Consider the following 26,211-nt stretch of genomic DNA (forward strand, 5'->3'; position numbering starts at 1 on the left):
AATATATATATATATATATATATATATATATATATATATATATATATATATATATATATATATATATATATATATATATTCCGTCAGACTACCCCAGGGCAGCTGTGGCTACGAAAGTAGCTTACCACCACCAGGTGTGAATGAATGATGGGTTTTTAACATGTAAAGCGACTTTGGGTACTTAGAAAAGCGCTATATAAATCCCAGGTATTATTATTATTATATATACACTACCGTTCAAAAGTTTGGGGTCACATTGAAATGTCCTTATTTTTGAAGGAAAAGCACTGTACTTTTCAATGAAGATAACTTTAAACTAGTCTTAACTTTAAAGAAATACACTCTATACATTGCTAATGTGGTAAATGACTATTCTAGCTGCAAATGTCTGGTTTTTGGTGCAATATCTACATAAGTGTATAGAGGCCCATTTCCAGCAACTATCACTCCAGTGTTCTAATGGTACAATGTGTTTGCTCATTGGCTCAGAAGGCTAATTGATGATTAGAAAACCCTTGTGCATTCATGTTCACACATCTGAAAACAGTTTAGCTCGTTACAGAAGCTACAAAACTGACCTTCCTTTGAGCAGATTGAGTTTCTGGAGCATCACATTTGTGGGGTCAATTAAACGCTCAAAATGGCCAGAAAAAGAGAACTTTCATCTGAAACTCGACAGTCTATTCTTGTTCTTAGAAATGAAGGCTATTCCACAAAATTGTTTGGGTGACCCCAAACTTTTGAACGGTAGTGTATATACATATATATATATATATATATATATATATATATATATATATACATATATATATATATATATACATATATATATATATATATATATATACATATATATATATATACATATATATATATATATACATATATATATATATATATATATATACATATATATATATATATATATATATATATATATATATATATATATATATATATATAAGGGGTGTGGGAAAAAATCGATTCGAATTCGAATCGTGATTCTCACGTTGTGCGATTCAGAATCGATTCTCATTTTTAAAAAAATCGATTTTTTTATTTTTTTAAAATTATTTATAACATTTTTTTTTTTTAATTAATCAACCCAACAAAACAATACACAGCAATACCATAACAATGCAATCCAATTCCAAAAGAAACCCGACCCAGCAACACTCAGAACTGCAATAAACAGAGCAATTGAGAGGAGACACAAACACGACACAGAACAAACCAAAAGTAGTGAGACAAAAATGAATATTATCAACAACAGTATCAATATTAGTTACAATTTCAACATAGCAGTGATTAAAAATCCCTCATTGACATTATCATTAGACATTTATAAAAAAAAAAAAAAGAACAATAGTGTCACAGTGGCTTACACTTGCATCGCATCTCATAAGCCTTAGAAGCATTAAAGATAAGCTGACTCAATTTAAGATATTGAATAGATTGTATTTTACATCTTCTCAGCTGTTTAAAATTGGTGTAGTAGATAGCAAGTTATGTATGAAGTGTCGGGCAGCCGAGGCAACTCTTGTTCATTTATTGTGGGAATGTCAGAGAATAAAAGAGTTATGGTTGAAAACAACAAAAGAAGCAATCACAGTCCTTAATATAAATATCCCAATGACACTGCAAACTTGTATTCTTGAGGATCTCCATCAATGTAGTAACGTGTCATCAAAGAGTAAAAATGCATTTCTTTCAATATGCATAATAAAAAAAAGGGTAATATTAAAAAAATGGATATATAGTCCAACTCATACTGACTGGTACACACAAGCTATGGAGATGATATCAGTAGAAAAAAGTGTATTTAGCTTAGATAATAATGAGTCATATATTGGAATATGGGACCCATTATTTAAATTTGTGTTAACTATTAAATGAACCAAAATATGACTTATTATATCATTGTGGAAAATATTGGACACAGTGTTGTCAAGTTTATGAGATGTGATACAAGTGTAAGCCACTGTGACACTATTGTTCTTTTTTAAAATGTTTATTAATCTTTGTAATGCTAATATCAATGAGGGATTTTTAATCACTGCTATGTTGAAATTGTTACTAATATTGATTCTGTTGTTGATAATATTCATTTTTGTCTCACTACTTTTAGATTGTTCCATGTCATGTTTGTGTGTCCTCAATTGCTCTCAATTGCCCTGTTTATTGCTATTCTGAATGTTGCTAAGTCGGGTTTGGTTTTGAAATTGTATTGCATTATTATGGTATTGTTGTGTATTGTTTTCATTAAAAAAAAATAAATAAAAAAAAATAAAAAAAATCGTTTTTGAATCGAGAATCGTGTTGAATTGAAAAAAAAAATCGATTTTGAATGGAATCGTGACCCCAAGAATCGATTTTGAATCGAATCGTGGGACACCCAAAGATTCAGAGCCCTAACACATATATATATATACATACCATATATATATATATATATATACATACATATATACAGTTGTGGTCAAAAGTATATATACATATATATATATACAGTCGTGGTCAAAAGTTTACATACACTTTACATAATGTCATGGCTGTCTTGAGTTTCCAATCATTTCTACAACTCTTATTTTTTTGTGATGTAGTGATTGGAGCACATACTTGTTGGTCACAAAAAACATTCATGAAGTTTGCTTCTTTTATGAATTTATTATGGGTCTACTGAAAATGTGAGCAAATGTGCTGGGTCAAAAGTATACAAACAGCAATGTTGATATTTGCTTACATGTCCCTTGGCAAGTTTACCTGCAATAAGGCGCTTTTGGTAGCCATCCACAAGCTTCTGCTTGAATTTTTGACCACAAAATTGGTGCAGTTCAGCTAAATGTGTTGCTTTTCTGACATGGACTTGTTTCTTCAGCATTGCTAAGTCAGGACTTTGGGAAGGCCATTCTAAAACCTTCATTCTAGCCTGATTTAGCCATTCCTTTACCACTTTTGACATGTGTTTGGGGTCATTGTCCTATTGGAACACCCAACTGCGCCCAAGACCCAACCTCCGGGCTGATGATTTTAGCTTGTCCTGAAAAATTTGGAAGTAATCCTCTGTGGGGGGGGCGTGGCCTGCGGACCTGCAGTGAAGCGGGGTGTGCCAGGACCGGCTTGGAGATCAGCAACAGGTGCGAAGATGACCCAACTGAGAGTGTTTGTCTGATCACCTGTCGCTCTGTTAAAAGGCAGCAGTCGGGAAGGAGAGGGGAGAGTTGTTGTTGATGGTGGAACAGAAAAACTAACGAGAGTGAGAGCGAGACGGACAGAAAGGACTGAAAAGAACATTTATTGCAAAATAAATCATTGGTAAGAAAGATGAACGAGGCTGTCATGTCCGTCATTGGTGGTCCAAGGAACCCGGAGGACCGAGACCTCCACATCCTCCTTTTTCATTGTCCCATTTAAAGCACCAGTTCCATTGGCAGCAAAAAAGGCCCCCAGCATAATACTACCACCACCATGCTTGACGGTGGGTATTGTGTTCCTGGGATTAAAGCCCTCACATTTTCTCCTCCAAACATATTGCTGGGTATTGTGGCCAAACAGCTCCATTTTAGTTTCATCTGACAAAGATAAGACCTTCTGGAGGAAAGTTCTGTGGTCAGATGAAACTAAAATGGACACAATACCCAGCAATATGTTTGGAGGGGAAAATGTGAGGGCTTTAATCCCAGGAACATCATCCCTACCGTCAAGCATGGTGGTGGTAGTATTATGCTCTGGGCCTGTTTTACTGCCAATGGAACTGGTGCTTTACAGAGAGTAAATGGGACAATGAAAAAGGAGGATTAGCTCCAAATTGTTCAGGACAACCTGAAATCATCAGCCCGGAGGTTGGGTCTTGGGCGCAGTTGGGTGTTCCAACAAAACACACGTCAAAAGTGGTAAATGAATGGCTAAATCAAGGTTGGAATGAAGGTTTTAGAATGGCCTTCCCAAAGTCCTGACTTAAAGGTGTGGACAATGCTGAAGAAACAAGTCCATGTCAGAAAAGCAACACATTTAGCTGAACTGCACCAATTTTTGTCAAGAGGAGTGGTCAAAAATTGGCCTGTACTGTATATGTAATGAATTGGCCACTGTAACATTTGAACAGTAACACTGTGTTTGATAAGTAATTCTTAGAATAATCATGTATATATATTATCACACAACTTTAGTATGCTTAAAGTCTGTTGCTATAGTTATTAGATATTGTGCTTAAGCTGCATTTTTTCTATCTGTGTAAGGACAAAACTTCTTGTCTGAGGCGTGGCCTCAGCCGCAGATGTTATCTTTGTTTTAGCCCGCTAACAGCCAAGGACTTCAACGAAGATAAGATGACCGCACGCAGACGAAACAGAAACAAGGCAATCACAAGGCCCCAGCACATTCCGTCACGTATTGTGCGTACTGGACCTGCTTTGCATGATATATGTGACCACTCCTTTTAGAGGCGGCCTCAGTGATGTTGACTGTGGAACTCCTGAATAAATAGAGGGACGCGGAAGCTGTACCTTAGAGCATACTTGCCAACCCTCCCGTTTTTAGCGGGAGAATCCCGGTATTCAGCGCCTCTCTCGACAACCTCCCGGCAGAGATTTTCTCCCGACAAACTCCCGGTATTCAGCCGGAGCTGGAGGCCACGCCCCCTCCAGCTCAATGCGGACCTGAGTGGGGACAGCCGTTCTCACGTCCGCTTTCCCAGCAGCTTGCCTGCCCAATGACGTCATAACATCTACGGCTTTTAGAGAGTAGAGTGCACAACAAGGAGAGAGAGTTCTTGGTTTCTTATGTGGGTTTATTGTTAGGCAGTTTCATTAACGTCCTCCCAGCGCGGTAACAACACACAACAACAGCAGTCACGTTTAGTCTACCGTAAAGCAGTTCGTCTGCCGTAAACAGCAATGTTGTTACACTCTTAAACAGGACAATACTGCCACCTACTGGATAGCCTGCAGAACACTGAAATTCAAGTATGTCTTTTATTTATATGTATAATAAAATAAAAAATAAAAAAATAAAAAATATATATAGCTAGAATTCACTGAAAGTCAAGTATTTCATACATATATATATATATTATATATATATGAAATACTTGATTTGGTGAATTCTAGCTGTAAATATACTCTCCTCTTAACCACGCCCTTAGCCACGCCCGACCACGCCCCCCCCCCCCCCACCTCCCCCCCCCCCCCCACCTCCCGATATTGGAGGTCTCAAGGTTGGCAAGTATGCCTTAGAGCAGGAGTCACCAACCTTTTTGAAACCAAGAGCTACTTCTTGGGTACTGATTAATGCGAAGGGCTACCAGTTTGATACACACTTCAATAAATTGCCAGAAATAGCCAATTTGCTCAATTTACCTTTAACTCTATGTTATTATTAACAATTAATGATATTTACACTTAATTGAACGGTTTAAAAGAGAAAACACGAAAAAAATTACAATTAAATTTTGAAACATAGTTTATCTTCAATTTCGACTCTTTAAAATTCAAAATTCAACCAAAAAAAAGAGAAAAACTAGCTAATTTGAATCTTTTTGAAAAAATTTAAAAAATAATTTATGAAATATTATTAATTTTTCCTGATTAAGATTAATATTAGAATTTTGATGACATGTTTTAAATAGGTTAAAAACCAATCTGCACTTTGTTAGAATATATAACAAATTGGACCAAGCTATATTTCTAACAAAGACAAATCATTATTTCTTCTAGATTTGCCAGAACAAAAATTTTAAAAGAAATTCAAAAGAGTTTGAAATAAGATTTAAATTTGATTCTACAGATTTTCTAGATTTGCCAGAATAATTTTGTTTGAATTTTAATCATAATAAGTTTGAAGAAATATTTCACAAATATTCTTTGTCGAAAAAACAGAAGCTAAAATGAACAATTAAATTAGAATGTATTTATTATTCTTTACAGTAAAAAAAAAATAAAATTTACTTGAACATTGATTTAAATTGTCAGGAAAGAAGAGGAAGGAATTTAAAAGGTAAAAAGGTATATGTGTTTAAAAATCCTAAAATCATTTTTAAGGTTGTATTTTTTCTCTAAAATTGTCTTTCTGAAAGCTATAAGAAGCAAAGTAAAAGAATCAATGAATTTATATAAACAAGTGAAGACCAAGTCTTTAAAATATTTTCTTGGATTTTCAAATTCTATTTGAGTTTTGTCTCTCTTAGAATTACAAATGTCGGGCAAAGTGAGACCAGTTTGCTAGTAAATAAATACAATTTAAAAAATAGAGGCAGCTCTCTGGTAAGTGCTGCTATTTGAGCTATTTTTAGAACAGGCCAGCGGGCTACTCATCTGGTCCTTACGGGCTACCTGGTGCCCGCGGGCGCCGCGTTGGTGACCCCTGCCTTAGAGCGTAGGGCGAGACTGTGACTAAGTGTGCAGCTCCATGCGTTCTCCTCATGAGCTAAATTGAACTCTGTCTCTGCATGGTTCCTTGCTTCTTGTCTGTTTAATAGATGTCATCAGTGTTTGAACCTGACAGTAATTAAGTGATTACTTGGTGTACCACAGTTTGAGAATCCCTGCTCGACAGCAGGTTGGTATAATCCAATACCTGTTTTGTTTTGTTGCAGATATGGGACTGATATCAATAAGGGATGGGACACCTCTACTACATGGCCACATTCTTACTGAGGCTGGTTTTGTGCAACTCCAAAGCAACCCTGGTCCCAAAAAATTATGATAATGGAACTTTCCTATGATCTATTTTCCAGCACAGGTGTACCTAGGAAGGTGGCCTTTAATGATGGGGAAGTGTCTCACCGTGCGGACCTCCAGCCAGCGGTTGGCAGCAGAAAGAAACAAGTAGGCGGTGTTGTTGGTGTCGGTCAGCTCCAGCATGCGTTGCTTGAAACGAGCCTCGTGTCTGAAACAAAACGTGGACTTTTTTTCAATTCGGGACACGCCGGCGCTCCCACATAGAGTAGTTCATCATCGTCATGGTGGTCAAGAGGAGAGAATTACTGCTGTCCAAACCAGACTCCTCTGGAGGATGAAGGCAGGAACTTTCCCGTCAGTGTGTGTGTGTGTGTGTGTGTGTGTGTGTGCGTGTGTGTGTGTGTGGAGGAGTTCCTCAGGGGGAAGATGGGGAGGAAAGCATGAGAGTTGTTTAAAGCTGGATCACAACTCTGATGGGAAAGTAGCCTCCAGTTAAAAAAATAACCCATGTGGGGTGCGCGAGGCTCCTCCCACTCGCTTGAATAAGTCACTATTTAGGCGTAAACCAGGGGTGTCAAACTGGGGGGGGGGGCACATGGCAGTTATGGCTGCCCTCAAAGGGCCACTTGTAACAGTGAGTAATAAATGAATATAAATGTATATGATATTATTATACATTTGCACATGCATTAGATCATGATGTCGTTGTTTTACCTTCTCTGTAGACAGGCATCATTTTACTGTAGAATTTACAGTGTTTTTTTGCAGCAAATGTATATAAATAAAGTTAAAGTTAAAGTACCACTGATAGTCACACACACACTAGGTGTGGTGAAATTACCCCCTGCATTTGACCCATCCCCTTGTTCCAGCCCCTGGGAGGTGAGGGGAGCAGTGAGCAGCAGCGGTGGCCGCGCTCGGGAATCATTTTTGGTGATTGAACCCCCAATTCCAACCCTTGATGCTGAGTGCCAAGCAGGGAGGTAATGGCTCCCATTTTTATATGGGGTTTGAACTCACGACCTACTGATCTCAGGGCGGACACGCTAACCACAAGGCCACTGTGTTTTTAACGTTAAAATTCTGGCAACTGAGAGGCCATTTTTTCATATAAATGGTTGTTGTTGTTGTTTAATGGTGAATTAATGTACATGGAAAAACAGTTTTTTGTGGCAAAATTCTGGCGGCAGAGCAGACTGTTTATTTTATTTTATTTTTTTTAGCTATTATTATATTTACAGTGTATAATTAAATGGATAACTCACTTTAAAACTATAAGTCAATCAGATATGTATTTTATTTTGAAAAAGTGTAATTTCTGATAACATATTATTTATTGCATTATTTGGAAACACAAATAATAACTAATAGTTTTTATTATTACAGATTTGAACTACCTTCATACCTAAGTGTATACCAATTTAACTTTAAATTATTAACATTAACACCATTATTATTACAGATTCATTGATTGTACCTTTCTAAATTCATACACATTTAATTAAATTATTAAATAAAGCAGAGCTGGGCAAATATTTTGACTCAGGGGCCACATTGAGAAAAAAAATGTGTCTGGGGGGGCCAATGTGTGGGTGTGTATAAATGATATATACTGTAAAAATCTGCTGTACAGTATGCGTGTTTGGCTCCCTTTTTTTCAGGAACACTAATACCAAAAGTCACAATGTCTCATAGAGCAGTGTTTTTTAACCTTTTCTGAGCCAAGGCACATTTTATTCATTGAAAAAATCCCGAGGCACACCACCAGCAGAAATTATTGAAAAATGAAACTCAGCAGCCGATATTGACACTAAAAAGTTGTTTTCGCAATTGTTGGATATGAATTCAAAGCATAACCAAGCATGCATCACTATAACTCTTGTCTGAAAGTAGGTGTACCGTCACCACCTGTCACACATTTTTGACGTTTTCCTGTGTGTCGTGTTTTAGTTCTTGTCTTGCGCTCCTATTTCAGTGGCTTTTCCTGTTCCGTTGGTGTTTTCCTTTAGCAGTTGTATGTCTTCCTTGAACGCTATTGCCCGCACCTGCTTTGTTTTGGCAATTAATACTATTTAAATTGTGCGGACGCTATCCTTCTTTGTGGGGACATTGTTGATTGTCATGTCATGTTCGGATGTACTTTGTGGACGCCGTCTGCTCCACGCGCTGTAAGTTTTTGCTGTCGTCCAGCATTCTGTTTTTGTTTACTTTGCAGCAAGTTTCATTTTGCATAGCCATCCCTAAGCTTCAATGCCTTTTCTTAGAGGCACTCGCCTTTTGTTTATTTCTGGTTTAAGCGTTAAGATACCTTTTTACCTGCACCCTGCCTCCCGCATATTATAATCACGACAAACCATGTTCCCGACATCTACAAAGAAATGATCTACCTGCTGCCACCTACTGATATGGAAGAGTATTACATGGTTACTCTGCCGAGTTGTAGACAGCACAGGCACTCAACAACGGCACATAACTTGCGGATTATAATTACTGGTTTGTAAAAAAATGTTTTAACCCAAATAGGGGAAATTACTTAATCTCCCACGGCACACCAGACTGTATCTCACGGCACACTAGTGTGCCGCGGCACAGTGGTTGAAAAACACTGTCAAAGAGTTCTAAAAAAGTTATGACAGACCACCTCAAAAAAACTGAATGGAATTTTACATTTTTTTTACTGAATGGGACACCCAAAATGTACATGAAAATAAAGAAAGTGGGATTTACAATATTAACTATGAACAATAAAAGACTGAATATTAACAACATATGAACAGATTTTACTTCTCAGACCAGCTCCTCCATAGTTGTGTATCTTTTACAGTCAAGCAAATCACAACAACAATGTAACAAACCGCAAAATATGAATGCAAAGAGCAATAAACACCTACAATATGATATATTATCACTTTTATGCAGACATTTGTTGTACACATTTGCTTCCGCAACTGTTCCTGACACACGCATTTGGGACTGGCTGCTCTGTAAACAAGCCCCGCCCACTCTGAACTGCTGTGACCTAGATTACTGTAATAACTCCTATAACACACAAAAGCGCAGATTTCAACCATTGAAATACAAACCCCGTTTCCATATGAGTTGGGAAATTGTGTTAGATGCAAATATAAACGGAATACAATGATTTGCAAATCCTTTTCAACCCATATTCAATTGAATGCACTTTTTGCAAATAATTAACTTAGAATTTCATGGCTGCAACATGTGCCAAAGTAGTTGGGAAAGGGCATGTTCACCACTGTGTTACATGGCCTTTCCTTTTAACAACACTCAGTAAAGGTTTGGGAACTGAGGAGACACATTTTTGAAGCTTCTCAGGTGGAATTATTTCCCATTCTTGCTTGATGTACAGCTTAAGTTGTTCAACAGTCCGGGGGTCTCCCTTGTGCTATTTTAGGCTTCATAATGCCAAACACATTTTCAATGGGAGACAGGTCTGGACTACAGGCAGGCCAGTCTAGTACCCGCACTCTTTTACTATGAAGCCACGTTGATGTAACACGTGGCTTGGCATTGTCTTGCTGAAATAAGCAGGGGCGTCCATGATAACGTTGCTTGGATGGCAACATATGTTGCTCCAAAAGCTGTATGTACCTTTCAGCATTAATGGTGCCTTCACAGATGTGTAAGTTACCCATGTCTTGGGCACTAATACACCCCCATACCATCACACATGCTGGCTTTTACACTTTGCGCCTATAACAATCCGGATGGTTCTTTTCCTCTTTGGTCCGGAGGACACAACGTCCAAAGTTTCCAAAAACAGAACACTTTTCCACTTTGTATCAGTCCATCTTAGATGAGCTCAGGTCCAGCGAAGCCGACTGCGTTTCTGGGTGTTGTTGATAAACGGTTTTCGCCTTGCATAGGAGAGTTTTAACTTGCACTTAAAGATGTAGCGACCAACTGTAGTTACTGACAGTGGCTTTCTGAAGTGTTCCTGAGCCCATGTGGTGATATCCTTTACACACTGATGTCGCTTGCTGATGCAGTACAGCCTGAGGGATGGAAGGTCACAGGCTTAGCTGCTTACGTGCAGTGATTTCTCCAGATTCTCTGAACCCTTTGATGATATTACGGAGCGTAGATGGTGAAATCCCTAAATTCCTTGCAATAGCTGGTTGAGAATGGTTTTTCTTAAACTGTTCAACAATTTGCTCAGGCATTTGTTGACAAAGTGGTGACCCTCGCCCCATCCTTGTTTGTGAATGACTGAGCATTTCATGGAATCTACTTTTATACCCAATCATGGCACCCACCTGTTCCCAATTTGCCTGTTCACCTGTGGGATGTTCCAAATAAGTGTTTGATGAGCATTCCTCAACTTTATCAGTATTTATTGCCACCTTTCCCAACTTCTTTGGCACATGTTGCTGGCATCAAATTCTAAAGTTAATGATTATTTGCAAAAAAAAAAAAGTTTATCAGTTTGAACATCAAATATGTTTTCTTTGTAGCATATTCAACTGAATATGGTTTGAAAAGGATTTGCAAATCATTGTATTCCGTTTATATTTACATCTAACACAATTTCCCAACTCATATGGAAACGGGGTTTGTACTTTCTATAGTTCAAGACTTACGGTCATTTAAAAACAGCACTGCACATCATAATAACGACGACAGATTTGATGTTAAATGTCTAAAAAAATAATGTAGAACGTCCGGCGGGCCGGACTGAAAATATTAATGGGCCGCATGTGGCCCGCGGGCCCTATTTTGCCCAGGTCTGCAATAAAATGTAATATTTCTTACATTATTAGATAATATTAAAGTTTATTATATATGCAATTGCATGCAGTACAAGTATGTTTTCAGTCTTTCGCGGGCCACATTAATTGATGTGGCGGGCCAGATCTGGCCCCCGGGCCTTGAGTTTGACACCTGTGGCGTAAACCCTCATTGGTTAGGACAAAAAAAGTGTTACCTAAAGGCTCTGATGGTGGTGAGACCTTCAGCGGTCTCGGAGAAGTGACAGAGCAGTGGAAGCTGGGTGGAGTCGTCCAGGTCCTGCAGGTCTCTGTGGGTGCACCAGAAGGATCCACTGAGCATGACATACACCAAAGTCTGAACTTTGCACTCACTTGGAAGCCACCCGGAAGTACTTCTGAATGAAGTAGAAGGCAACCGCCAGGGGAACCAGGGCGATGAGGAAGTATCCTGTGATGCTGGAAATGACCCCGATGGCAGACAAACACAGCAAGGTGGACCGGGTCAAGGACTCCAGCGTCGGGGGGATGTGCTGCAGGACCGGGAGCATCCTTCACGTCTGCTCGTTCTTTTTCAGATTTGAATATAACAACGCGGGGAGCACGTCAAACCTGGTCGATGATGTTGGTGTCGGCGGAGAACCTGTTGAGGATCTGCCCCAGCGGGGTGATATCAAAAAACCTGAGGAGAGAAGAATTACTAGTCAAGGCTATCCTATCTTGCTGATTGTATTGTACCATATGTCCCGGCAAGAAACCTGCGTTCAAAGAACTCCGGCTTATTAGTGATTCCCAGGGCCCAAAAAAAGTCTGCGGGCTATAGAGCATTTTCTATTGGGGCTCCAGTACTATGGAATGTTCTAGAGGTAACAGTTAGAGATGCTACCTCAGTAGAAGCATTTAAGTCCCATCTTAAAACTCATTTGTATACTCTAGCCTTTAAATAGACCCCCCTTTTTAGACCAGTTGATCTGCCGTTTCTTTTCTTTTCTGCTCTGCCGCCCTCTCCCTTGTGGAGGGGGGGTGGGGCACAAGTCCGGTGGCCATGGATGAAGTGCTGGCTGTCCAGAGTCGGAACCCGGGGTGGACCGCTCGCCTGTGCATCGGTTGGGGACATTTCAACACTGCTGACCCATCTCCGATCGGGATGGTCTCCTGCTGGCCCCACTATGGACTGGACTCTCACTATTATGTTAGATCCACTATGGACTGGACTCTCACTATTATGTTAGATCCACTATGGACTGGACACTCACTATTATGTTAGATCCACTATGGGCTGGACACTCACTATTATGCTAGATCCACTATGGACTGGACACTCACTATTATGTTAGATCCACTATGGACTGGACTCTCACTATTATGTTAGATCCACTATGGACTGGACTCTCACTATTATGTTAGATCCACAATGGACTGGACACTCACTATTATGTTAGATCCACTATGGACTGGACGCACACTATTATGTTAGATCCACTGTGGACTGGACTCACACTATTATGTTAGATCCACTATGGACTGGACTCTCACTATTATGTTAGATCCACTATGGACTGGAATCTCACACTATTATGTTAGATCCACTATGGACTGGACTCTCACACTATTATGTTAGATCCACTATGAACTGGACTCTCACACTATTATGTTAGATCCACTATGGACTGGACTCTCACTATTATGTTAGATCCACTATGGACTGGACTCTCACACTATTATGTTACATCCACTGTGGACTGGACTCTCACTATTAAGTTAGATCCACTATAGACTGGACTCACACTACTATGTTAGATCCACTGTGGACTGGACTCTCACACTATTATGTTAGATCCACTACGGACTGGACTCTCACTATTATGTTAGATCCACTATGGACTGGAATCTCACACTATTATGTTAGATCCACTATGGACTGGACTCTCACTATTATGTTAGATCCACTGTGGACTGGACTCTCACACTATTATGTTAGATCCACTATGGACTGGACTCTCACACTATTATGTTAGATCCACTGTGGACTGGACTCTCACTATTATGTTAGATCCACTATGGACTGGACTCTCACACTATTATGTTAGATCCACTGTGGACTGGATTTTCACTATTATGTTAGATCCACTATGGACTGGATTCTCACTATAATGTTAGATCCACTGTGGACTGGACTCTCACTATTATGTTAGATCCACTATGGACTGGACTCTCACACTATTATGTTAGATCCACTATGGACTGGACTCTCACACTATTATGTTAGATCCACTATGGACTGGACTCTCACTATTATGTTAGATCCACTATGGACTGGACTCTCACACTATTATGTTAGATCCACTGTGGACTGGACTCTCACTACTATGTTGGATCCACTATGGACTGGACTCACACTATTATGCTAGATCCACTGTGGACTGGACTCTCACTATTATGTTAGATCCACTATGGACTGGACTCTCACTATTATGTTAGATCCACTATGGACTGGACTCTCACACTATTATGTTAGATCCACTATGGACTGGACTCTCACACTATTATGTTAGATCCACTATGGACTGGACTCTCACACTATTATGTTAGATCCACTGTGGACTGGACTCTCACTATTATGTTAGATCCAGTATGGACTGGACTCTCACACTATTATGTTAGATCCACTGTGGACTGGACTCTCACTATTATGTTAGATCCACTATGGACTGGACTCTCACTATTATGTTAGATCCACTATGGACTGGACTCTCACACTATTATGTTAGATCCACTATGGACTGGACTCTCACTATTATGTTAGATCCACTGTGGACTGGACTCTCACACTATTATGTTAGATCCACTATGGACTGGACTCTCACACTATTATGTTAGATCCACTATGGACTGGACTCTCCCTATTATGTTAGATCCACTATGGACTGGACTCTCACTATTATGTTAGATCCACTATGGACTGGAATCTCACACTATTATGTTAGATCCACTATGGACTGGACTCTCACTATTATGTTAGATCCACTGTGGACTGGACTCTCACACTATTATGTTAGATCCACTATGGACTGGACTCTCACACTATTATGTTAGATCCACTGTGGACTGGACTCTCACTATTATGTTAGATCCACTATGGACTGGACTCTCACACTATTATGTTAGATCCACTGTGGACTGGATTTTCACTATTATGTTAGATCCACTATGGACTGGATTCTCACTATAATGTTAGATCCACTGTGGACTGGACTCTCACTATTATGTTAGATCCACTATGGACTGGACTCTCACACTGTTATGTTAGATCCACTATGGACTGGACTCTCACACTATTATGTTAGATCCACTATGGACTGGACTCTCACTATTATGTTAGATCCACTATGGACTGGACTCTCACACTATTATGTTAGATCCACTGTGGACTGGACTCTCACTACTATGTTGGATCCACTATGGACTGGACTCACACTATTATGCTAGATCCACTGTGGACTGGACTCTCACTATTATGTTAGATCCACTATGGACTGGACTCTCACTATTATGTTAGATCCACTATGGACTGGACTCTCACACTATTATGTTAGATCCACTATGGACTGGACTCTCACACTATTATGTTAGATCCACTATGGACTGGACTCTCACACTATTATGTTAGATCCACTGTGGACTGGACTCTCACTATTATGTTAGATCCAGTATGGACTGGACTCTCACACTATTATGTTAGATCCACTGTGGACTGGACTCTCACTATTATGTTAGATCCACTATGGACTGGACTCTCACTATTATGTTAGATCCACTATGGACTGGACTCTCACACTATTATGTTAGATCCACTATGGACTGGACTCTCACTATTATGTTAGATCCACTGTGGACTGGACTCTCACACTATTATGTTAGATCCACTATGGACTGGACTCTCACACTATTATGTTAGATCCACTATGGACTGGACTCTCCCTATTATGTTAGATCCACTATGGACTGAACTCTCACACTATTATGTTAGATCCACTATGGACTGGACTCTCACTATTATGTTAGATCCACTATGGACTGGACTGTCACACTATTATGTTAGATCCACTATGGACTGGACTCTCACTATTATGTTAGATCCACTATCGACTGGACTCTCACTATTATTTTAGATCCACTATGGACTGGACTCTCACACTATTATGTTAGATCCACTATGGACTGGACTCTCACTATTATGTTAGATCCATTATGGACTGGACTCTCACACTATTATGTTAGATCCACTATGGACTGGACTCTCACTATTATGTTAGATCCACTATGGACTGGACTCTCACTATTATGTTAGATCCACTATGGACTGGACTCTCACACTATTATGTTAGATCCACTATGGACTGGACTCTCACTATTATGTTAGATCCACTATGGACTGGACTCTCACTATTATGTTGGATCCATTATGGACTGGACTCTCACACTATTATGTTAGATCCACTATGGACTGGACTCTCACTATTATGTTAGATCCACTATGGACTGGACTCTCACACTATTATGTTAGATCCACTATGGACTGGACTCTCACTATTATGTTAGATCCACTATGGACTGGACTCTCACTATTATGTTAGATTCACTATGGACTGGACTCTCACACTATTATGTTAGATTCACTATGGACTGGACTCTCACTATTATGTTAGATCCACTATGGACTGGACTTTCACAATATTATGCTAGACACAGTCAATGTCCATTGCATCCAGTCTCCCCTAGAGGGGGGGGGGGGGGGGGGGGGGGGGGGTCACACACATCTGCGGTCCTCTCCAAGGTTTCTCATAGTCTTTCACATTGACATCCCACTGGGTTGTGACTTTTTCCTTGCCCTTATGTGGGCTCTGACCCGAGGATCTCGTTGTGGCTTGTGCAGCCCTTTGAGACACTTGTGATTTAGGGCTATATAAATAAACATTGACATTGAAGGCTCCTCTGATGTGTTCCTCCTACCTGAGAGGAGCGTGGATGATCTTGTTGAGCAGGTTGTCGTGAAGGTTGGTGGCCGCTGACAGACCCAGGAACTCCACAGTGAGGGAGGTGATGAGGCACAAGGCGATCCCGGCCGCACACAGGACTATGAAGACGGTCAGGTAGATGGGGTCCTGCACACACACAGAGCCTAAGTACAGATGAGGCGCTGGTCTGAGGTTTTAAAAACAGAGATGTCGGCGATAATGGACCTCAGAGTCCGAGGAGCCGGGGAACGTGGCGTTGCGGCTGGGAACTTGAATTTGGCACGTTCCGTCTGGTCCTTCCACTATGCTCTGATTGGACTTGGAGGTCCAGATGGCCAACCAGTAGTCGATGGCGACGATGACCGAGTGCTTGAGGAGCTTGGAGGACACCATGAGGAAGACCATGAAGAAGCCACCAGAGGACATGTAGCACCAGCACACCTGAGAAGAAGAGGGGGAGGTTCTTGCATCAACGGATGGCGAGCGAGAACATCTCACGTGCGCCAGCATCACCTTCCACGGCACCTTCGACCTTCTGCTCGTGGTCGTGGAAAAGTTGTCGTCATCTTCCTCCTCCTCTTCTTCCTCTGGATGGCAAGCGAGATCAAGTGATCCAAACGGAGCAATCCCTGATCTAGACCTTTACCTTCATCTTCGTCATCCACTTGGTTCTTGGCCTCTCGGGAGTAGAAAGCCCTGCGGAGAGTCTTCCTCTCCATCGTGGTTTGGCTGTCCTGCTCGATGTCCTGCTGGGCGAGCACAAGTCAGGAGGTCCGATCAGAAGCCCAGAAGGAGTAACTCTCGTTGGGGCGCATACTTGCCAACCCTCACGATTTTCCCGGGAGACCCTCGAATTTCAATGCCCGCACGCACGCACTCACCGCACTTTGCCAGTGCCTCCATGGAAATGCCCCCCCTCTACCTCAAAGAACTGCTCACCCCCAAATCCTCTGCTCCGGACAGGCTAACCCCCTCCAACCTCCGAGGACAAAGCTACGAACAATGGGAAACCGGGCTTTCTGCTCTGCCGTTCACACCTGAGGGCACCACAGACTGTGGATGTTTTTTAAAAAAGCCTTTTTTTAGATATATGCGTGCTAGTTCTAGCTATTAGGCTGTTCTAGTTTTTATTTATTTGTATCATCTTTTTATTTTTTAATACACTCTCCCTGACCACCTGAGGGCACCACAGACTGTGGATGCTTTTAAAAAAGGCTTAAAAACCCTTCTTTTTTTTTTTTAGCTATATGCGTGCTAGTTGTAGCTATAAGGCTGTTCTAGTTTTTATTTGTATTTATTTGTATCATCTTTTTATTTTTTAATACACTCTCCCTGACCACCTGAGGGCACCACAGACTGTGGATGCTTTTAAAAAAGGCTTAAAAACCCTTCTTTTTAAAAAAGCCTTTTTTTTTTTAGATATATGCGTGCTAGTTCTAGCTATTAGGCTGTTCTAGTTTTTATTTGTATTTATTTGTATTATCTTTTTATGTTTTAATACACTCTCCCTGACCACCTGAGGTTACCACAGACTGTGGATGCTTTTAAAAAAGGCTTAAAAACCCTTCTTTTTAAAAAAGCCTTTTTTTTTTTTTTTTTAGATATATGCGTGCTAGGTCAATGCCCCTCCCGAAAATCTCCCGGGGCCACCATTCTCCCGATTTTCACCCAGATAACAATATTGGGGTTGTGACTTAAAGGCAACGTCCTCTACAACCTGTCGTCACGTCCGCTTTTCCTCCATACAAACAGCGTGCCGGCCCAGTCACATAATAAATGCGACTTTTACACACACACAAGTGAATGCAATGCATACTTGGTCAACAGCCATACAGGTCACACTGAGGGTGGCCGTATAAACAACTTTAACACTGTTACAAATATGCGCCACACTGTGAACCCACACCAAACAAGAATGACAAACACATTTCGGGAGAACATCCGCACCGTAACACAACATTAACACAACAGAACAATATACCCAGAACCCCTTGCAGCACTAACTCTTCCGGGACGCTACAATATACCACCAAACCACTGTGGCTCCCAGTCTGTGGAACGCTCTCCCTGACCACCTGAGGGCACCACAGACTGTGGATGCTTTTAAAAAAGGCTTAAAAACTTTTCTTTTTAAAAAAAAGCCTTTTTTTTTTTTATTAGATATATGCGTGCTAGTTCTAGCTATTAGGCTGTTTTAGTTTTTATTTTCATTCATTTTTATTATCTTTTTATTTTCTAATACACTGTAGCATTTTGAGGTTGTCCAGACAAACGACGTGCCGGCCCAGTCACATAATATCTACGGCTTTTACACACACACAAGTGAATGCATTGCATACTTGGTCAACAGCCATACAGGTCACACTGAGGGTGACCGTATAAACAACTTTAACACTGTTACAAATACGCGCCACACTGTGAACCCACGCCAAACAAGAATGACAAACACATTTCGGTAGAACATCCGCTACCACCAAACCACTGTGGCTCCCAGTCTATGGAACGCTCTCCCTGACCACCTGAGGGCACCACAGACTGTGAATGCTTTTAAAAAAAGGCTTAAAAACCCTTCTTTAAAAAAAAAAAAAAGATACATGCGTGCTAGTCCTAGCTATTAGGCTGTTCTAGTTTTTAATTTTATTCATTTTTATTATCTTTTTATTTGTTAATACACATTTTGAAGTTGTCTGCTCAATGTAAAGTGCTTCTACACATAAAATCTATTATTATTATTATTATTATTAGGGCAACAGTGCCCCCCGCCCCCCATCTCCCGAATTCGGAGGTCTCAAGGTTGGCAAGTATGTTGGGGGCGACGCCGACCTTCTCCAGCTCCTGGTCCTGCCGGTTCATGAGCGTCTTCCAGTGGTCGTAGAGCTCCACGTCGTGAGTCTGGATGTCCTTGAGAGTTCCTTCCCTCAGCACGGAGCCGCCCTTCATGGCTATGATCTGAACACGCGCGCGTCATCAAAACACGGCCCTACGGACACACGTTTGTAGACGTCCCGAGGTCTCACCCAGTCGGCGTGGATGAGGTACTGCAGTTTGTGCGTGACGAGAACCACCGTTCGTTTGTCGTCCTGCAGGAACTTGAGGATGCCTTCCTGCAGCAGGTGGTCGCTCAGGTGGATGTCCAGTGCGGAGAAGGGGTCGTCCTGAGATGCAAGGAAAGGAATAATCACGCAAGGTCACTGAATGCATCGTCTGGTCGTCTGCCGCTGCCCTTTTCCCCAGCAAATGACGTGACGAACATTTGCTTTACGAGATCACTATCAGTGCAAGGGAAGCTGACGTTGCCACGGCGACAGGGGCGATGCAACATAAACATGTCATCCTCCCTCTGACTAATCTAATTCAATTGATTCAGTTTCCCCTCATTAGCAACACTTCTCTCCTGACCAAGAAGACGATGTTGGTGTTCTGGTAGAGCGCCCGAGCCACGCAGATCCTCTGGCGCTGCCCGCCGCTCAGGTTGATGCCCTGGCGAGGAAGCGCAACGCTGGTCAGGAGCGGAAACAACATGCGGGTGGGCCGAGAACGCTCCTTACTCGCTCGCCGATCTCCGTCTGGTCTCCGAAAGGAAGAAGGTCGATGTCTAGTTGGAGAGAGCAGGCGTCGATCACCGCTTTGTACCTGGCAACACACACCAATGCATCAGGCTGCGCCATCATGGCCAAAGTAATAATCACTAATATTTTCATCCAAGGTGAAATCACAATTGTTCATTATGTTAGGAAAAACGTAATGTTAGGTTCCCCACAGGTCAACAGTCTATTTGTGGTAATGGAGTTCTGGAGATGGGCATGCACGCACTCACCGCACTTTGCCAGTGTCTCCATGGAAATGCCCCCCCTCTACCTCAAAGAACTGCTCACCCCCAAATCCTCCGCTCCAGACAGGCTAACCTCCTCCAACCTCAGAGGGCAAAGCTACGAACAATGAGAAACCGGGCTTTCTGCTCCGCCGTTCCCAGTCTGTGGAACGCTCTCCCTGACCACCTGAGGGCACCACAGACTGTGGATGCTTTTAAAAAAAGGCTTAAAAACCCTTCTTTTTAAAAAAAAGCCTTTTTTTTTTAGATATAAGCATGCTAGTTCTAGCTATTAGGCTGTTATAGTTTTTATTTATATTTATTTTTATTATCTTTTTATTTTTTAATACACTCTCCCTGACCACCTGAGGGCACCACAGACTGTGGATGCTTTTTAAAAAAGGCTTAAAAACCCTTCTTTTAAAAAAAAGCCTTTTTTTTAGATATATGCGTGCTAGTTCTAGCTATTAGGCTGTTCTAGTTTTTATTTTTATTTATTTGTATTATCTTTTTATTTTTTAATACACTCTCCCTGACCACCTGAGGGCACCAGAGACTGTGGATGCTTTTAAAAAAGGCTTAAAAACCCTTCTTTTTAAAAAAAGCCTTTTTTTAGATAGATGCGTGCTAGTTCTAGCTATTAGGTTGTTCTAGTTTTTATTTTTATTTATTTGTATTATCTTTTTATTTTTTAATACACTCTCCCTGACCACCTGAGGGTACCACAGACTGTGGATGCTTTTAAAAAAGGCTTAAAAACCCTTCTTTTCTTTTTTTTTTTAGATATATGCGTGCTAGTTCTAGCTATTAGGCTGTTCTAGTTCTTATTTTTATTTATTTGTATCATCTTTTTATTTTTTAATACACTCTCCCTGACCACCTGAGGGCACCACAGACTGTGGATGCTTTAAAAAAAAAAAAAGGCTTAAAACCCCTTCTTTTTAAAAAAGCCTTTTTTTTTTAGATGTATGCGTGCTAGTTCTAGCTATTAGGCTGTTCTAGTTTTTATTTTTATTTATTTGTATCATCTTTTCATTTTTTAATACACTCTCCCTGACCACATGATGGCACCACAGACTTTGGATGCTTTTAAAAAAGGCTTAAAAACCCTTCTTTTTAAAAAAAACATTTTTTTTTAAATATATGCGTGCTAGTTGTAGCTATTAGGCTGTTCTAGTTTTTATTTTAATTCATTTGTATTATCTTTCTATGTTTTAATACACTCTCCCTGACCACCTGAGGGCACCACAGACTGTGGATGCTTTTAAAAAAGGCTTAAAAACCCTTCTTTTTTAAAAAAGCCTTTTTTTTTTTAGATATATGCGTGCTAGTTCTAGCTATTAGGCTGTTCTAGTTTTTATTTTTATTATATTTTTATTTTTTAATACACTGTAGCACTTTGAGGTTGTTTGCTCAATGTAAAGTGCTTTTGCAAATAAAGTCTATTATTATTATTATTATTAGGGCCACACAAAAAGTCGGATAACACCACACAAAGTGTCAATTACAGACTGTTACACTATGACTCCCCAAACTGATTTGCTTATTCAACTGTCATTTATTTAGAATGTTAATTTGTCGTATTAATCATGTAATGCTGTTACTAGAGTACAGGAATGCTAATAAAAGATATGTTAAGCGGGACTAAATGTGATCTCTGAAAGGGGTTCAAATACTTTCCAAAGCTGGACCCCCACCCAGGCATAAAACACTACAGCACACAGCTCATGAAAAACAAGACTGTATTTGTTATATTCATTTAAGTGGGCCAAATCACTTATATTAGAAAAAAAAGGTCATTTGATTATTAAAATAAAACACTTAAACTGTTATGATGTCAGGTTTGGTGTGGCCACAGTGTGCACGTCTGATGTTGCTCACATGTGCTGCACTGAATGCTCAGGGAGTTTTTACGTTTGCTCACATACATTAGAAATTAGAGCACAGGTGTCAAACTCAAGGCCCCGGGGGCCAGATCTGGCCCGCGACATCATTTTATCTGGCCCGCAAACACCTGGAAATGATATGTGTCAATAAAGTACTTCATATTTTCTCACTAAATGTCTTTTTTTTTTTTTTTTTGACAAAAAAAAAAAATGTCCAGCTTGAAATTGCATACATTTTAAACTTTAATAGTATCCAATATTGCAACAACTATTACAGTATATTATCATACTTTCCAAACATATTTTTGTCTAAATACAAATACTTACCTTTAAATCAAACTACCTATCAAATAAATCAATCAATAAATTTTACGGTGTTCTTTACAGCATATTACTGTAAATTTAAAAAAAACTAACATTTTGTTTAGTTAAAATTCTGTTGACTGAGCTGCCATTTTTTTTTTTTTACTGTAAAATCTTGTTTTTTACAGCGTATTACTGTAAATGGAAAAATTATACATTTGTTTTTACGGTAGAAAAACTGGCAGCTAAGTTGCCAGAATAAAAAAAGAACTTGTACTCTTTTTCCATGAACAATATCATGTTGTAAAAATCAATGTATATTTAATAGTAAAATTGTAAAAAGCTTTCTCCGTAAAGAACAAAACAGTGGTACTGTTTTTATATTTACCGTAAAATTTTGTAAGAAATTAAAAATATATATTTTACAGTACATTTTGTAAATGTAAAGTTTTTACTGTAAAATCGACAGTCTAATTAAAACAATTTATATAATTAATAATGAAATCCAGAGGCAAATTCATACATTATTGGCTGTTACGGTCCCGTTAATTCTATTTCCAATTCTTAAAGGCCTACTGAAACCCACTACTACCGACCACGCAGTCTGATAGTTTATATATCAATGATGAAATCTTAACATTATAACACATGCCAATACGGCCGGGTTAACTTATAAAGTGACATTTTAAATTTGCCGCTAAACTTCCGGTTCGAAACGCCTCTGAGGATGACGTATGCGTGTGACGTAGCCCGGCGAACACGGGTATGCCTTCCACATTGAAGCCGATACGAAAAAGCTCTGTTTTCATTTCATAATTCCACAGTATTCTGGACATCTGTGTTCGTGAATCTGTTTCAATCATGTTCATTGCATTATGGAGAAGGAAGCCAAGCAAGCAAAGAAGAAAGTTGTCGGTGCGAAATGGACGTATTTTTCGAACGTAGTCAGCCACAACAGTACACAGCCGGCGCTTCTTTGTTTACATTCCCGAAAGATGCAGTCAAGATGGAAGAACTCGGATAACAGAGACTCTAACCAGGAGGACTTTTGATTTGGATACACAGACGCCTGTAGGGAACTGGGACAACACAGACTCTTACCAGGATTACTTTGATTTGGATGACAAAGACGCAGACGTGCTACTGTGAGTATGCAGCTTTGGCTTTTTTTTGCGTATGTACGTAACTTTTTTAAAATATATAAGCTTTATGAACCTTGGGTTAGGTGAACGGTCTTTTGGGCTGAGTGATTGTGTGTGTTGATCATGTGTTTGAATTGTATTGGCGTGTTCTATGGAGCTAGGAGCTAGCAGAGGAGCTAGGAGCTAGCATAACACGTACCGTACCGTACGTGCGCGTCACGTACGTAACTTTTTAAAAATATATAAGCTTTATGAACCTTGGGTTAGGTGAACGGTCTTTTGGGCTGAGTGATTGTGTGTGTTGATCAGGTGTTTGAATTGTATTGGCGTGTTCTATGGAGCTAGGAGCTAGCAGAGGAGCTAGGAGCTAGCATAACAAACACGCAGGTGTTATTATGCAGGATTAATTTGTGGCATATTAAATATAAGCCTGGTTGTGTTGTGGCTAATAGAGTATATATATGTCTTGTGTTTATTTACTGTTGTAGTCATTCCCAGCTGAATATCAGGTACCGTGAGTATGCAGCCTTGGCTGCTAAACATTCGATAACTTGACCGTATGTGCGCGTCACGTACGTAACTTTTTAAAAATATATAAGCTTTATGAACCTTGGGTTAGGTAAACGGTCTTTTGGGCTGAGTGATTGTGTGTGTTGATCAGGTGTTTGAATTGTATTGGCGTGTTCTATGGAGCTAGGAGCTAGCAGAGGAGCTAGGAGCTAGCATAACAAACACGCAGGTGTTTTTATGCAGGATTAATTTGTGGCATATTAAATATAAGCCTGGTTGTGTTGTGGCTAATAGAGTATATATATGTCTTGTGTTTATTTACTGTTGTAGTCATTCCCAGCTGAATATCAGGTCACCCCCGGCTCTCACAGCATCTTCCCTATCTGAATAGCTTCAACTCCCCACTAGTCCTTCACTTGCACTTTACTCATCCACAAATCTTTCATCCTCGCTCAAATTAATGGGGAAATTGTCGCTTTCTCGGTCCGAATCTCTCTCACTTCATGCGGCCATCATTGTAAACAATAGGGAACTTTGCGTATATGTTCAACTGACTACGTCACGCTACTTCCGGTAGGTGCAAGCCTTTTTTTTATCAGATACCAAAAGTTGCAATCTTTATCGTCGTTGTTCTATACTAAATCCTTTCAGCAAAAATATGGCAATATCGCAAAATGATCAAGTATGACACATAGAATAGATCTGCTATCCCCGTTTAAATAAAAAAAATTCATTTCAGTAGGCCTTTAAATACAAATCAAAAAACTAATTTCGGGCCATTTTTTCTACAACAATTTTTTTGGACAACAACTTAATGACCCTTTTTTTTTCAAAACGACAATAAGACTCCTGCTAAACAAAGGTGTCAGCGTTATGCTAAAAACATGCTAAACGCAAAGGAAAAGCTAAAATACTGCTTCCGGTTCAATTTGTCATCACAGATAAACACGCATTTTTTGCATTTTGGATGAAGATATATTCGATTTTTGTGTTTATCTGGAAAAATAAAAATCCATAAAATGAAAACAGCACAAAATCCAATTTTATGGCAATATTTTAATGAAAATAAACCCTTTATGTTTGTTTTAAAATCTGCCATACATAAAAATCAAAAAATGGTTATGTGTATTGCTCCATTTGTAGTGTATTAATGCTCATTGTCATTTCTGTATTATTATTTATTTCGCTAACTGCTTCTTTGCTATCACTTTTACCATCATATTTGTACATATCCTATTTGCTGATGCTGCTCTATTGTTGTTGTTATTGTTGTGTTTGCTGTTGTTGTTTTTGTCTCTCTGTCTTATTATTTATTTCGCTAACTGCTTCTTTGCTATCACTTTTACCATCATATTTGTACATATCCTATTTGCTGATGTTGCTCTATTGTTGTTGTTATTGTTGTGTTTGCTGTTGTTGTTTTTGTCTCTCTGTCTTATTATTTATTTCGCTAACTGCTTCTTTGCTATCACTTTTACCATCATATTTGTACATATCCTATTTGCTGATGTTGCTCTATTGTTGTTGTTATTGTTGTGTTTGCTGTTGTTGTTTTTGTCTCTCTGTCTTATCCCCCTTTTGTCCCCACAACTTCCCCCTCTTCCTTCCTTTTTTCCTCTTTCTATCCCCTCCTGCTCCGGCCCGGCTGCACCAAATGATAATATAAATACATTTAATAAAGTCAAATACAAATAAGGCAACAACAGAAGTATCCTACACTTCTCTTTTGTAAAGTAAATCTGAACAGCCGATATGGGCATCTACATCAACTATATGATTTTCCTAAGCTGTACAGGACAAAAAAAAAACAAACAAAAAAAACAACGAAAAACGGCCCTAAATTAGTTTTTTGATTTGCGTTTTGGAAATAGAATGAACGGAAGGTACACGGACCTGTTACAAGCAGCTCTCTAATGGCAGCCATAAGTGCCAGCTTGACATCCCTGAATTAGAGGGGAACATTGCACGGAAGCAAAGAAGATGAGGGCGCACCTCTGCTTGTTGAAGGGGCTTCCGAAGGTGATGTTGTCCTCCACGGTGGCGTTGAGCAGCCAGGACTTCTGGGTAGCGTAGGCCACGGAGTACCTGTTCTTGCTGCGCACATGGTGGGAGGGAAAGGGCGAGCGGGTCACAGTGA

At 39.9% G+C, this 26,211-nt stretch overlaps 1 protein-coding gene across 6 annotated transcripts in view; it reads right to left on the reverse strand.

Moving 5' to 3' along the window:
- The window catches only part of abcc9 (ATP-binding cassette, sub-family C (CFTR/MRP), member 9), a 105,223-nt gene that overhangs the window by 21,081 nt on the left and 57,931 nt on the right, over positions 1-26,211 (reverse strand). For all 6 annotated transcript variants that reach the window (XM_062066315.1, XM_062066312.1, XM_062066314.1 and 3 more), the window contains 13 exons: positions 26,067-26,168; positions 19,971-20,055; positions 19,822-19,902; positions 19,440-19,577; positions 19,246-19,371; positions 17,069-17,168; positions 16,936-17,009; positions 16,648-16,863; positions 16,418-16,569; positions 12,017-12,086; positions 11,780-11,937; positions 11,623-11,715; positions 6,783-6,885 (listed from right to left, as the gene is read on the reverse strand). In XM_062066315.1, coding sequence (XP_061922299.1) covers positions 6,783-6,885; positions 11,623-11,715; positions 11,780-11,937; positions 12,017-12,086; positions 16,418-16,569; positions 16,648-16,863; positions 16,936-17,009; positions 17,069-17,168; positions 19,246-19,371; positions 19,440-19,577; positions 19,822-19,902; positions 19,971-20,055; positions 26,067-26,168 — 1,498 coding nt within the window. The remainder of the gene's footprint in view (positions 1-6,782; positions 6,886-11,622; positions 11,716-11,779; positions 11,938-12,016; positions 12,087-16,417; positions 16,570-16,647; positions 16,864-16,935; positions 17,010-17,068; positions 17,169-19,245; positions 19,372-19,439; positions 19,578-19,821; positions 19,903-19,970; positions 20,056-26,066; positions 26,169-26,211) is intronic.

Source organism: Entelurus aequoreus, linkage group LG12 (genome assembly GCF_033978785.1).
Source record: "Entelurus aequoreus isolate RoL-2023_Sb linkage group LG12, RoL_Eaeq_v1.1, whole genome shotgun sequence".
Classification (NCBI taxonomy): Eukaryota; Metazoa; Chordata; class Actinopteri; order Syngnathiformes; family Syngnathidae; genus Entelurus; species Entelurus aequoreus.